Raw genomic sequence first — 14779 nt, 5'->3', positions numbered from 1 at the left:
ATAAGAGTGCATTCGACGATTCGTGGAAAGCGGATAATTTATTTTTCTTCCGTACGGTCAGCGAGGCGGTCTTTGAAGTCCGTGGAATTTATTTGCTTTTGTTTTTCATCTTCGAAACATGCAAGTATAGTATAAAGCGCGTAAAAATAAAACGGTAATTTTTTCGAAGAAACTGGAATTTATTTAGCCTCGCGTTTTGTAAATAGAAAAACACGTCTGGAGTACGCAGTGAAACTTGCAAGTAAAATAGTATGAACCAAAATAATTAGAAAAATTCTTCTATTTGCGTGTACGAGTCTTCTCGAATTTAATCCACGCTTTTGTTATTATCAGAGTATAAAACAAAGCAAACCGTGAAAGTGAAGACCGTAAGGGGAATTGGATCGACCGTGGTCAGACATATCGCGTACGCGAGAATATAGATTAAAAAAACCGTAATAACGTTTTTAAATTTCGTTTCAAACGTAGTGTGAAAATCCTTTCCGCGTTAGGTTTAGCAAAAAGTTGCACCGGCGCTGCGTTAAAAGGGAAAACTCTGCAACAAAGTTAACGAAACATTCTCTGTACCAGGTAAAAATTATACTTTTCCTCGACATGCTTTTTGCCGCGTAAATTCGCTTTAACTTTATTCTCTCGCGAACGTTTAACGTAATTAGCGAATCCGGCGGATTTGATCATCTGCTCGAACGAGGCAACCAATACTCTGAAAGTAATACATTGTTTGAAAAATGAACGTTCGATAAAATGCTGTGGTAAACGTCGAACATTCAAACTCCGTCTGGACGTATCGATTCACTTCAATCTTCTGGCATTTAATATTAGAATATTTTCTAAGTATATTTTACGATCAAATATTCACCGATACTCGGTGCATTAACTTCGACATTTTCCATGAACTGCAGCTTTATCATTAGGATCCTCGAGTGGCTCGAGCATCCGCTAAACTCCACAAAGTCCCTGGTCCCGGATGGAATCATCCTTGCATCGACAATTCTCTCAAATTGCTGCAATTTCGATTCCCCTGCAACGAGATACTCGCGGTAGATTCGATGTTGCGAAAATTCGAGCTCCGTTAGAGTTTCCATTAAGGAACTTTTCTCAAAGCAAGACGGCAACACTAAATTCACAAACTTTGTCTATCGAAACTCCTCGAGTATGACTTCGTCTAGTCACCGATAAAGTTACGATTTACTCGTTATTCTTTGTTAAGAATTTTCTGAACTATGACTCATCCACGAAGTAGTCTCGGTGGCCTGGGTCCATTTCTCACGACTCCTTATCCTTATTTCCGTTACGTGCGCGAGTAAAAATTGAAACGACAAATTTTTACCGTCCCCGTATATCTCTCCTCGCGGACGCTTAACGTCGCGTTACCAGCACCGTAACGCGTGGTAGGAATTCCCAGCGTGTACGAGAACGGGAACCAAAGGGGGCCCAGAGGCATCCATCTTGGAGCCACCGACGAGATTGCACGCTTCTTGCGACGCAGCTCGTATCAGCGAAACCCGTGGCGGGCAAAAGCGATGGCCGGCGGAATCGTCCCTCGGGGATCGCGCGTTTTCACTCGACCGTGATGAAGAACGTTTATCGCCCTTTCTCCTTGCACTTGATTATTCCGCAACACGCTTTCCCGCTCTTTGTACACGTCGTCTACGGCCCCTCGCTTGTTTCTCTTCCGCGTCAGTTTCCACCTCGAGGTTTACGCGCTTAAATTTTCCTTGATACTTTTAATCGATGTTGTTTCTTCTTCACCCCGGCCTGAAAGCTCCCGGAAGCCTCGGGGACAATATTTTCTAACAAACATTGAAATTTACCGCTGCCTTGATCGGAGAAAATTGGTTCAAATTTTCTGCTTAAATGTTCTAACTCTGATTCGATGCGAATAATCGAATTTGTTTCAATCTTCACCTGAAATAATTTCTGCGATATAATAAAATATGTGTAATGATTGTTCAGCACGGTGTTAGATAATGGCTGGCTGTATCGCGAAACGCAGAAAGAGAACGAGAATTACTTATGCGTCGAAGTTAACGCGGAAGGGAAAATTGCTAAATTCGTCACGACGTATAACTTGATAAGTTGTTGTCTGCCGCGACTTAACTCTCGTCGAGTCCCGTTGCGCGTCGTGTTAGCGGGTATTGTACGAATTAGTCAAGTACGAACAGCGTCGAAAGTTCCTCCAGAAACATTCTATTTATTCTGCGAGTTTCAACCGCGCGGTGCACCCACCTCGTTGCATTTTGGGATTATGTCGTTACACGCGAATTAAACGAACATATAGAAGCGCGTTGAAATTTGTCAAACGACGAATTCCTCCCTGGAAGCGTCGAGCGTTTATATATATTTTTTTTAACGTAAATAGCAGCTTCAACGCGTAATTTTGCACGACGAAAGCTGGTACGTCGATGTCACCACTATGAATTCGATCAGTCCGATGCATCGGCGATGTTGACTTTATGATTATATTAATTATTCTCTGTCGGAATTAATACGAGCAATTTTCGTCCTCGAGCGGTGATCGTTTCGTAATTCTAATAATTTTCGTTCGATGAAATTACATGTTTCATCAATTGAAAGCACAAGATATATTATTCTTAATGCGTCGATGCTGCTGGAATTAATCTAAAGTTTCGTTTATAATTGAAATGTTACAATTTTAAAAATAATTCACCAGTTTTTATAACACAATGGTAGTTCTTTCACAGATATGTATATAACAATAAACTGAATTGTAATTTCTATTGTATTATTGCTTGATATTTAAGTGTCATTTAATAAAGTAAATAGTGAACTTTGTGATACGGTTTTTTTTCTCTTTTTTCTCTTGAAAGGAAGTAGGATCTCGCCATGTCAGGATCAGGAGAACGGTTTACTTTGTGCACGTAATGAAAGATGTATCGGAAATCGGACGATGGGTTTCGATGGCTGCCATAAATTGCTTCCGTACCGAACGAAAGTATCTTCTGCAACGCTAGGAACATCAAAGCGTCGGCCTACATTACTTCACTCGCGCGTTGCCCGATCCTCGAAATAGATTCGCGACGCTGAACCGCCAGTTTTTTCTTCTTTTTTTTTTCGCAATTTCGAAAAACGAAAACGCCCGGTCGTATAAATCGATTATATTCTTTTCGACGAACGGAAATGCTGTTAGCTACTCTCTTCCTCGTCTTCAAAAGGCCGTTCGCGAACGAGGTCGCGCGAAAAAGTGGGTCGTGCCACCGGGGCGAGAATTGTTTCGAGAAATTTGTTCGAATGGAGCGCCCATTTTCCGCAACTATTCGCGGATTAATCTCGTAGAGGTAACTTGAACTTGCATATTTTATGAACGGAGGTTCTTTTCGAGGATCGCCCTGTCCAGGCTCGAGCACATCCTTCCTTGTTAACTGGGTTGAAACTGTATTTTCGAGATGTTAATAACTTTTAAATCTAACAATAACTGTGCAATTAATTATTACAGGAATAGTTGACAGAAGTCAAAGACATATCCAAGTAATAGTAAACATCTAAAAAATCGTATAATTGTGTTTTCCAAGTATAAATTATTTTTGTTTCGACGCGGAAATTAGGTTAATGATGCGGGAAAAAACGCCTCCAATTAAATACGCATTCGAAACGAAATTGCAAACGAACATTTTCCATCTTCGATATCCGGCGGGCTTGCTGGTTTAACCCGCGGCGTATTTATTTTTAGACGCCGCAAATTGAATCCCGTTTCGTTTCGTTCGCCGCTCGAGCCGCGGATAACAATGTATAATGAAAGAAAGTGCACGGTTAACGATAGGGAACGACGATAAGATCGGCCGGGGAGCCAGATACTGGGTCGTTTCGTTGACTGGAAGCAATTACGGGGAACTTCCGGTCTCCCGGCGGACGAAACCGCCGATAAACGGCGGCCGAAGTTCCCAAGTTGCAACTGTTGTACGCGAAACCGAGGGAAATAAAAGGGGAACGTCGGAATGGGGGAAGAAAAATCGTCGGAGCACCCTCGAAACTCGAGCGGACCGTAAACAATGCTACTTCGCCGGATAACGTTGGCTTTTATTGGACGCGTTGCTGACCCAATGATGCGAATCTGCAGTTTAGTATTATCGTTCGAATGAAGCTCGACGGTGGCGATCGATGCAATCACAACCGTCGTCGCAGATAGAAAGAAATTGAGTGAATAACGAGAATGTGGACTGGTCGAAAATAGTTGTATATACTGCGTAAAGATGAGAAGTTGGCACCTGATATAATTGAATCTGTTGGATGTATGAATTCCATCTTTTGTATCGAACATAGAAATTTTATGTTTCCACAATGATTTGGGAAGATTATACACTATGCAAAGCTGAGAAGTTGGCATCTGGCAACATTGAATCTGTTGGATGTATGAATTTCATATTTTGTATCGAACACAGAAATTGTATGTTTCCACAATGAATAAGAAAGATTATATACTATGCAAAGCTGAGAAGCTGGCATCTGACAATATTAAATCTGTTGAATATATAAATTTCATATTTTAAAGAATATCGAAGACTATGTACTGGTACATTGATAGTGTATTGTATGAAAAAAACGACAGAGAGACGAGGTAGAGGATGAAGGAAGTTTGAATGCGTCGAAATTCAAGTAGATTTCGAGAGTGGATAAGAAAGGAAAAGCATGTAGAATTCTCGGTCGAGAATGGTTGACTCGTACTACTTGTTCGCGGCATTTCGGTATTGAAAGTTTGAAGGGTTCTCTTTTCAAAAAGCTAAGGCAAAGAATGAGGGATATTTTTCAAACTGAAAATCTATTAATAGTTAAGTAAATAAACGAACAAGAATTAATAATAATAATTGAATGTAGAAGACTGGGATCTAAAGTTATTTACTCGTACTACTGGTTTATTAGAAAGCATTTTAACTCAATTTACACGGTATAACAAATACCCAATTTCCTATTTTGGTCCCTTGCAGTTTAATAGAAAACGATACTGTGCGGTTCGTGCAATAACAATGCAATTATAATTTCGTTTAATTATTCGCAGCCAGCGACTAAAGCTGCAACGCGAACGGGAAATTGTTAAAATTCTTGTAAATCATGTATTATAGTGCAGTTCAAGCGAACAATACAGAACAATATAACAGTTAACGGTTAACAGATGTACTCTTTGTAAATAATTTTCATAAATTATCCATTGTTAATTCTTCGCGTTCGTCCGGTTAAAGATTGTTCCCCAAATAAATTCGAATTAATATGTTAATCCGTACCAGCCCGGAAGGATAAAAATATAATTAATGTTGCAATTTTCATTCATTCCGAGCCGGGGCAGAAATATGTGATTAAACATTTCCGCGCTCCTCTCGCAATTTTAAATTAAATTTCATTTCGTTCGAGTTGAATTACGGATCGAAAGCGAATTCACTTTTAATGTCTCGCGAAGCGAAATTAAATTTATTTACAATCGCTTGAAAGTACTTGCACTAATTACTGTAAATACGATAGTTGACGTTATAAAATAAAACTCGTATCGAAGTAACTTCAATTTTTAATACTGTCACCGGGTGATGGACACTGGCGTAACGAAGATAAATAATTTATTTCGTCCAGAACTTTCCGTTTCGTTTACTTTGCTATTGAGAGGACTACGGGAATAGATTGTCAAGGAACGTTTCCGTCTGTCTCTAAACACCATCCGCAAAATAAACGATCCCACTCCGGCAGCAATTTCACATCGCGCCCTTTGTTCAATTTGCAGCCGTCTCTTTGGCCGAAAATAACGCCCGTTAGCTCATGCGTGGCGGCTGGTGATTCCAATTTCGCGCGTGCCGTCGAAAGACAGAAGACGTCATTGTTCCGCGAACGTGTTTCCGATCCATAACAGGCGGGCACGTGTCACAGTTGCCTCGCGAAGAACACAAGACGCTTGTTCGTTCCCTCCAAGAGAACAAAATGAGAATCACGGAACCAGAGATCTACCTCAAACTAATCGACGATTAAAAGGAGGGAACAACTAGAATATTATATGATTTACAGGGTTAAGGAACAACTTTTCGAATAGTCTTGGAATTTCTACATATTCTTCACCAAAATACGCGATGTTTGCCTGTTGAAACATTAAAATCCTCCAATCCATTCAGGAGTTATGATATTTTAAACGTAAGCATGAAATTCCAGGAGAATCAGACATTCTGATCAGACATTGTTTTTTCGGTAAGGAATTTTTTTCTCGAAAGTGCGTGGGATTTCGAGGGTATGTCTATTCACCAAAAATGATTGCAATTGACCCCTTCAATTAAAAATAATTTTTTTAGAGCGATTTGGAATTTTTTAATTTTGTCGAATTTCACACCTTCTCGAATTTTTTTCTAGAAAGTAGGTAGGATTTCGAGGGTATGTGTATTCACCAAAAATGATTGTAATCGACCCCTTCAACTGAAAATAATTTTTTTAGAATGATTTGAAATGTTTTAATTTTGCCGAAAAATTTCTGTGCTTACTGAATTTTTTTCTCGAAACTGCGTTGGATTTCGAGGGTATGTCTATTCACCAAAAATGATTGCAATTGACCCCTTCAACTAAAAATAATTTTTTTAGAATGATTTGAAATGTTTTAATTTCGCCGAAAAGTTTCTGTGCTTACTGAATTTTTTTCTCGAAACTGCGTAGGATTTCGGGGATATGTCTATTCACCAAAAATGATTGTAATTGACCCTCGCAACCGAATATAATTTTTCCAAAACGATTTAAAATTTTTTTTTCCGTAGAAAAATTTCACACCTTCTCGAATTTTTTTCTAGAAAGTGCGTGGAATTTCGAGGGTATGTCTATTCACCAAAAATGATTGTAATTGACCCTCGCAGCCAAAAATAATTTTTCCAGAATGATTTGAAACTTTTCAATTTCGCCGAAAAATTTCAGCACTTCCTGAATTTTTTTCTCAAAACTGCATAGGATTTCGGGGGTATGTCTATTTACCAAAAATGATTATAATTAACCTCCTCAATCAAAAATAATTTTTTTAGAAGGATTTGAAATTTTAGTCGATAAAGTAAAAATACTTTTATGCTCGTACACTGCAAGCGCCATGAATATTTTGCGTCTTGGACCTTATATAGCTTGATGATATCACAGTTTTAATGGAAACTGTGAAACATACACGAAATGCCTCAGCGAACGCGTCACGGTCGTTTCGAAGCGTTAAACGCCGACTTCCGGCAGGCGGTTCCATCCACGTCGTATTCAAAATATTAAGAGTAGAGAAAAAATATGAAATATCAAACATTTCGATTATAAGAAAGGAGAATATCGGTACTATGTTGCAACGCAAGGATCACTGTTAAATAATGCGTCGTTAACAGGAATTTTCTCCGCGGATTATTCATGGAATTTATCGCGAGCAGGGAAAATATGTTTCTATCGTTAATAATATCCGGAGCCACCGGTATTTTTTTAATATTTTCAGCCACCCCCGCAGCGACAGTAATAATTTCCAATGAGCCTTCGTGTTTACCTTGTTAAACGATCTCATTTATCGCGTCACGAACATAATCCGCCGCGACTCGCTATCGCGTGTTCGAACAAAAGATTTATCAAGGAACATCAACTCTTCGGGAGCTCTTCGATTTTGATGGAACACTTTCAATCTACAAAAAAAATAACCTGTATAAAACATGTGCGATCTGTACGCTGCAAAAATGTTTAAATACAAAATTTAAATTAAATTCTATACCTTGGATATCGTTCTGCGAAGCATATATGAATTTTAGATTTCAGGCGAATGGTTACAATTCTCCTGATAGAAATACATTTAACAGATTATGACAAATGTCCGAACAGTACCTTATTCACGGGACTGTGACAACGCTTTGTGTGCTTTTGGCACGTGTCATCGAAACGTCTCGCGGGAGATGCGTGCGGGCGCGTCGATGCACTCGATGCACACGATTCTCGAGGTTCCTGCACTTGGCATAGAAAACGCGAATCGAAGCTGGCATTCGTGCAGCGTCCAACTAGCAACGAAAGTTGTTGCATCGTCTTTGGTACGGTTCGTGAATCATTACCGTCGCGCGCGACAGATTTATATGCGATCGCCACTGGATCATTCAAACGCTTCGAACTCTAACGTTGAACCCTGGTGACCGCATAACCAAAGTGCAATTAATTATTATAGTTATATTTGACAGAAGTCAAAGACGTAGCCCTTACTGATATTAATGAAATTTTGAGAAAATAATGACTGATAATAATAAATATCCAAAGATTAGATTTCACGAAATACAGAAAAATAAGTTATTTTTGCTTCGACTTGGGCGTTAGGTTAATAATGCAGATAAAAACGCCTCCAATTAAATACGTATTCGAAACAAACGTTGAACCCTGGTGGCCGCATAACCAAAGAACTCCGAAATCGTTCAAAAATTGGATGCAAGCTTTCAAACCTAGATCCTTCGAGCGTACAAATTTAATGATTCTCCAAGCGACTGAAAAATGAAGATCGTTTACTTTTAACAAAGAAACACATGATCGTTCGCTCGGACAACTCGAATAATACACTGCCGAAGACCAGTAGGCTTGCCAAACGCAATATTTACGTTTCGAAAACAATTGTTCCTCGGATATTCGAGGATGATGATGTTACAGGCGCTCGAAGACAGTTTTATCGGAGTACAAAACAGTCGAAAATATACAATAGTACCGAGACTCTTCGTGAGCAGAAGTTTGAAATACGGTTGGCTAGCTGTTATTTTCAGTGCTGCATCGATCGTAAAGATTTTCATCGTCGACGAAGCGCGAAGCACACGTTCGTTCTATTTTTTTTGAAAAATAAATACCGGAATGGAAATCGTCTCGTTGTCTTGCGCGAGAAGATAGAGAATAATTTTTTTACGGGGAAATTGGGTAAAATTCGCGCGATAGAGGGTTGAATACGCGTCGAATTGTCTCGGTAGCGGCTAATGACAATGAAGAATCTGGGCTAACGAGGGACGCGCGTCGAGAAGGTCGGCGTCGGTGTTCGTCGCGCAATCCGTCCAACGTTTCTCGTCTATTTTCAGCCAGCGAGTTTCTAGCTTCTGACAGTCTTGTCTGTGCTTTCCGCGTACGCGGAACCACGCTCGCGTTCGCGACAATCTCCACGATCGAAACCAGTGATCGATCATAGATCCAATCCGCTCCACGGAACACGGTTGACCATGACGCGGAGAGTCAGTTGCATCTTAAAAGTGGACGGGAAGCGTGACTTTCGAGAAGGTGAGAACTCGTGTTTTTAATAAAAAAAAACGTTGGAATTATTAAATTTGTGTTCGAGATTGCACGGACTGTTTACCAAATTTCGAAACATTTGTTGCAAAAATTAGAACAGTGAAGTAGAATTGCAAGTTGTGTGCGAGTTATATTTAAATAGCGCAGTCATTTGGTGCACACAGGCGAGATTTCCTGCTTTTTATAGAGCATTCAATTATTTTAGACACTCCAATTTTGTAGTTTCGTAAAGCTATGTTGACTAAATACATTTTCGTCGTCCCAAGTGTCCAGACTAAAATTGCACAGAAATTTCGTGTTAGAATTAATACGTGAGTCGTTGGAGGATTGAATTATTTCCCAATTATCGAAGATAGATCAGAATTAAAGGACAAGTGGAGTAGAAAGATGGGTAATATAGAGGTATTAGCTCCGTGGCAATATTTTATGGAATTCCAGGGGAAATTCTTCCGCGTGGCTCGCGCAACTTCCCATCTAAAATATCTTCGACGTCGATTTCGCCCCGTTCGGAGTCTGTCGAGTCGACCTTCGATCTCTCTACATTGTTGACGTTATTAGTAACGCCACGTCGACGGGCAGCTTTCGGAATTCCATTGGCGCTTCTCCAAGTGGACGAGTAACCCCCGGTGGAACGGAGAAGGCCAAGTCGCGTGTATCACGAGGCGACGAAAATCTCATTTCGAGCGATCTGTCACCGTCCATTTCGATTTCGATTTTAAATTACGCGTCCTCGCGTCGTCTCGATCTCTATTAAATTCATCAAAAAGTCGAGATACCGTTCCAAACGGTACGTTGTTTAAAAGTTAATTCGGTCCGCGTGGAATCTACCAGCCTCCCAGTGCTTGGACGTTGAAAGAAACGCGAAGGCGTGTTTATCTTCGCTCGAAGTCGCGAAATTTTGCACGAGCTCGAAAACAGAGGAGTTAGTCACCGGGGGTGACGTTCGTCGATCCTCCGACGATGAAGGATGACGAAAACAGAGTTTGACGCGGGGGCGTATGGTCAACGATCTGGACCAGCATCTGGCAACGCGATCGCACGATTTATTTTTACCAGCGCGATTTCGTATCGAGATCCTTTCTTCCCGACCGTTTAACCTTTTATGCTCTCGAATCGCTGTATAGAGTGATTTTCAGCAACTGGGTCGTAGGAATAATCGTTGCTATGTACCAACATTCTCTGTATTTCCCCGAAACACGAATTATTATCCTTGTTAACTCGTTGATTCTGTTCATTGTGCCGTTATTTATTATTCCACCCCCCTCGGTGAAAATATAGTAACAATGGAGGCGGGGGAAAAAGTGCGCTTGAAATCGGGGAATCGATAGATGCGTTTCCGTTTTGTATTCGCGATGACAAATAACTCGTGCAATTTATATCCTCCGTGCTTATATCACGGAGATAATCTCGCGGACAAAGTGGACGTGGAACGAATGCCCTGGGATTTTTAACCAACAACCGTGACGAGCACAGCCACGGCGAGGTTAATCAAAATGAATGTGCTTGTACGTTGCAATTTTTTAGTAACAAAGCTTGTGAGGACGTACAGTAAGGAGCATAACTGAGACAATAACCACGATACTTTGAAGTTTAAATACTGTTTTTTGGGGTTTTGTGTCGTCTTGGAGCATAATATTTTGAGGGTGACTAACAGCATTTGGTGTTGGCTCACTGCACCGAATTAATGGCATCGTGAATCAGTACATGCACAAGGATATTTTACAAAATCGTCTCTTAGATGTTGAAAATATATCCTTCGAAGAAGAAAACGTAACAACGATAAATTTTCTTTCAAGTCGATACCGTAGTTAATTCCAGAGAAAACGATTATTTACGAAAAAATGGCATAGTAATTATGCAAACCCCCTGTATACAAATTTAAATTCATTTTCAATTAAATAAACAATTTATAAACAATCATATAATCAATAGGAATTGCTGAAACTTCTTTTAGTATATAGCGTCAAAGTAAATGTAAAAAAAAACATAGAAGATAGCAAAAATTATAGTAGTTGTTATAGTCATTGGATAGTGGATGAAATGCCCTTTAAAATGAGCGTTTGAACGAGTCGATAGCTTTATTAGTTCCGGAGATACAGCGATTTTAGTTTCAAGTCGATGCGGTGGCTAGTTCCAGAGATACGAGGGTCCGAAGCTTTATTTACGTTTCATTGTTTACGTCGCGTGGGCAGTGGCCGCACGTGACCGTAGTAAATAGTAAACGTGACGTCACTCGGTCACTCGGTCAATGGGTCAACGTGCGACAAGGAGGTCCGGCGCGACACGTCAGACGGAGAAAGAGATAGTCAAATTAAGAAAAATTACCTTTTACATAAATTGCCATATCTCGAAAACGGAAAGTCGGATCGTCAAAAACAAAAAGCCATTTTAAAGAGGAAGGTTTGCCGCTGCCAACAATACCTCAATAATTAATAAAACACTAGTAGTTTCGGAACTGCACAGGTCTAAAGTTTTAGTATTTTTAATACGCGTTAATAGGCTTTCGTAAGGCGAAGAGCGCGTGGGCAGCGGGAATTTAAAAAATTACCTTTTACATAAATTACGATATCTCCTAAACGGAAAGTCCGATCGTCGAAAACCAAAAGCCATTTTAAAGAGGAAGGTTTACCGCTGCTAACAGTGGCTCAAAAATGGATAAAGCACTAGTAGTTTCGGAACTGCACGCGTCTAAAGTTTTAGTATTTTTAATACGCGTTGTTCGACTGTTTTAAGACAGTGGAAACTTAAGATTCTCTCCTTTCGTCTTTCCTATACATATATTTCCTATTTATATAGAAAGCTGACCAGAATTTGGTACCGAATTTTGTCGAGTTTTTTACAAAAAAATATAAATCATTTAACCGGTCGTGAAACAATAAGAATAAAAGTGAATATTGTAAAATTCATTGCACGTATACTAAAAGAAAAGTCGTGAAGTTAAATGGCGCTAAAATTATATTGTGTATTATTTATTACTTCTACATTCTTAGCAGTAAATAATGATTTATACAAAACTCGCGGTTATTGGTTCTGTTATGCTCCTCACTGTAAATCGTAGTTTATTATACACAAAATCATAATCTCAGAAGACAATCTCGCCTTCTCGCTGAGAAAAAGCTAATTCGAGGTGCAGTTCTACGACCTGAAATCTTCGTAAAACGAAACGAACTGTTTAATTCCAAGGAGGAAGTTAGCTATTGATTTGAAATTCGATTTTCAAGCCCACGTTATCCAAGATAACGAGTAAAGTGTATGGGGGGATATGGCGTAAAAATAAGGGAGAGAGGAATCGGCTGGAGCTGGTCGCTCGCGATTCTCGGAACGTTTTCACCGCCCCGCTCTGACCGGTCTGGAATCTTTTTTTTTTCTGTTGCAGAGCCGAAGAAGGAAAAGACTGAACAGAGTGCAAATGGCGCGGTATCGCCGGGCGGTGAGCCGCAAGCGACTCAGGGCACGGCAACGACCGGCAGCGTGCCGGTCTCGGCCGAATCCCCGAATTCAGGGGACCAGCAAAAGCCGTGTAGGCCGTACAACCTGGTATCCAGGACGGTATCCAGGGATGTAGCCAGGAGACTCAAGCTGTTCGACAGTGAGTACAGTTTGATCCGTAGACGGCCGATAACGTTTAACTGCTACCGGGGAATCTCGACCTTTGACCCTCGCGGTATCTCGAGTTATCTTCGTACGGAAATAGCCTGCTCGATGCGTGTTCGCCTGGGACGGTGAAACACGAAGGAACCGTGCAGACTTGGTTTGCATTTTCATTGTTTGGAAGAATAAGAGCAGTGATTGTTAAAACGAACGTCGCTCCTGAGGGTTGGCTATTGGTTGTGTTAGTGGTAGCCTTCGAACTGGAAGAATTGGGACGATGTGATGATTTCTTAAAATGAACGTGCTCAGCTTTCGTAGAGTGAAGACGAAATTCGACAATAGTAGTGTTTTGAATGTCGTCTTTCGAGGATCTCTTCGACTTACGAATCTCGTGTTCATTTTAAGAATCATTGATACGAGAGTTTCGTGTGAGAGTCCAGTGGTTCTCGAGTTTGTGTATAGGTACACGAGACCCAAAGAAAGTAATTTATATTGGATCTTCGTTAATCTCTAAACACTATATTCTGATTGTACTAAAAATTCAAGAATTTACAAATTAAAATCGCCTCCATCATCAAACTAGCATTGCAAGAAAAACATTTTGATGTTCCTGTAGCCTATGACCATCGATGTTTATTCAATTTTATACTTGGGTATCTGTTATTATGCTCTTTCTCGCATGTATCCCTAACGCAGATCGACGAGTATCAAGCATAGAAGTCAATCGTTCCTCCATTGCTTCGAATTTTCGCGTTTGTCCAGCTGATTGAGCCATTATATTATATTACATTAGAGAGGTACACGTATTGCAATATTCTGTCGCATGTATCCCTAACGCAGATCGACGATGAAAACATACTTTCAGTACGAATTTCTCCTCCGTGCATAAACTTCGTATCGCATGGAAAGTTTGATGCCTTAAGAAATTCACGCTGTCAACGTTCCAGCGACAGTAACGCATCGTAGAAACTTTATAGTTCACTTTATGGTAACTTTATAATTGTTTTACAGTACGGAGGCTCGTTGATTAAAAATTTAGACGCGAAAAAAAAGAGTGCAATAAAATTTTCGCGGCGTTACGCATCGTCGCTGATCCATCTCGCAACAGATTACAGACGATCGGTTGTAATTCCTACGCTGAAACGCTCTGTGTCCACGCGAGAAAGTAGTAAAAATAATACAGCCGGCTTATACGGATTATCGGCTTTTCAGATTACGTCCGTCGCGCTATGATTGAAATAATAACTTCTGAATCGGGGGAACAAAAATCGTTCGGAAGGTCGAACGGCGGATAACCGCGTTGCACGAAACGATGGTATCGGTATTACTATTATCAGAAAAGTTGTGGCCAATTTAATATCGCGACGCTCCTCTATTTTTTTTTTTTTTACACGGCCGGATATTAAATTCTCGCGTATCGACGCGCAATAACCAAACAATGTTGTCCCACGTTCGAACGAAAATCAAAAATTATACGAGGGGTGTCGCGACAAATTTTTTAAGGCCCCTCAAACGTCATGGAAAATGAAAATTCTGCGAAAAGGAGACCACGTAACGCTAATAAAAATTTATTAAATTCACCTTTTAATTTGTGTCTCGTGATCTATGATGATTAATAGAATTAATAATGCTCTTGCTATAGCTTCTTGAAAATTAAAATTTCCCATAAATGCATAACATCTAACGATAATAAATATTCCGTGCAATTTCAACGACGTTTATCGCGAGATACGGAAAGATCGAAAGTTGTGTTTCGCTAACTGGCTGCGAAGAGTTCGCTAAATAAAACGCCCGCGATAAAAAGGAACAGCATCTCCATTTCTAACCAGAACCGAAAGTTCTCGGTCGATTCCGCGGGAAGTTTTCTCCGGGGGATAGAGCAGCGAAACGATAAACTTTCGCGTCCCGTCGAAAATCGCCTTTAAAACTCCCGTTTACCCACGAAACTTCAAAGTTC

At 40.2% G+C, this 14779-nt stretch overlaps 1 protein-coding gene across 11 annotated transcripts in view; it reads left to right on the top strand.

Annotated features, from left to right (window-relative positions):
- The window catches only part of LOC122398466 (phosphatase and actin regulator 4), a 267861-nt gene that overhangs the window by 230523 nt on the left and 22559 nt on the right, over positions 1-14779 (top strand). For 10 of the 11 annotated variants that reach the window (XM_043398329.1, XM_043398322.1, XM_043398331.1 and 7 more), the window contains one exon: positions 12608-12820. The exons of the other annotated variant lie outside the window; for it this stretch is intronic. In XM_043398329.1, the coding sequence (XP_043254264.1) occupies positions 12608-12820 (213 nt within the window). The remainder of the gene's footprint in view (positions 1-12607; positions 12821-14779) is intronic. 11 annotated transcript variants of the gene reach the window in all.

Source organism: Colletes gigas, unplaced genomic scaffold (genome assembly GCF_013123115.1).
Source record: "Colletes gigas isolate AHSC1104 unplaced genomic scaffold, ASM1312311v1 Colletes_gigas_Sc00011, whole genome shotgun sequence".
NCBI classification, from domain to species: Eukaryota; Metazoa; Arthropoda; class Insecta; order Hymenoptera; family Colletidae; genus Colletes; species Colletes gigas.
The sequence above is the reverse complement of the archived record's forward strand: the minus strand, read 5'-3'. Positions and strand labels throughout refer to the sequence as shown.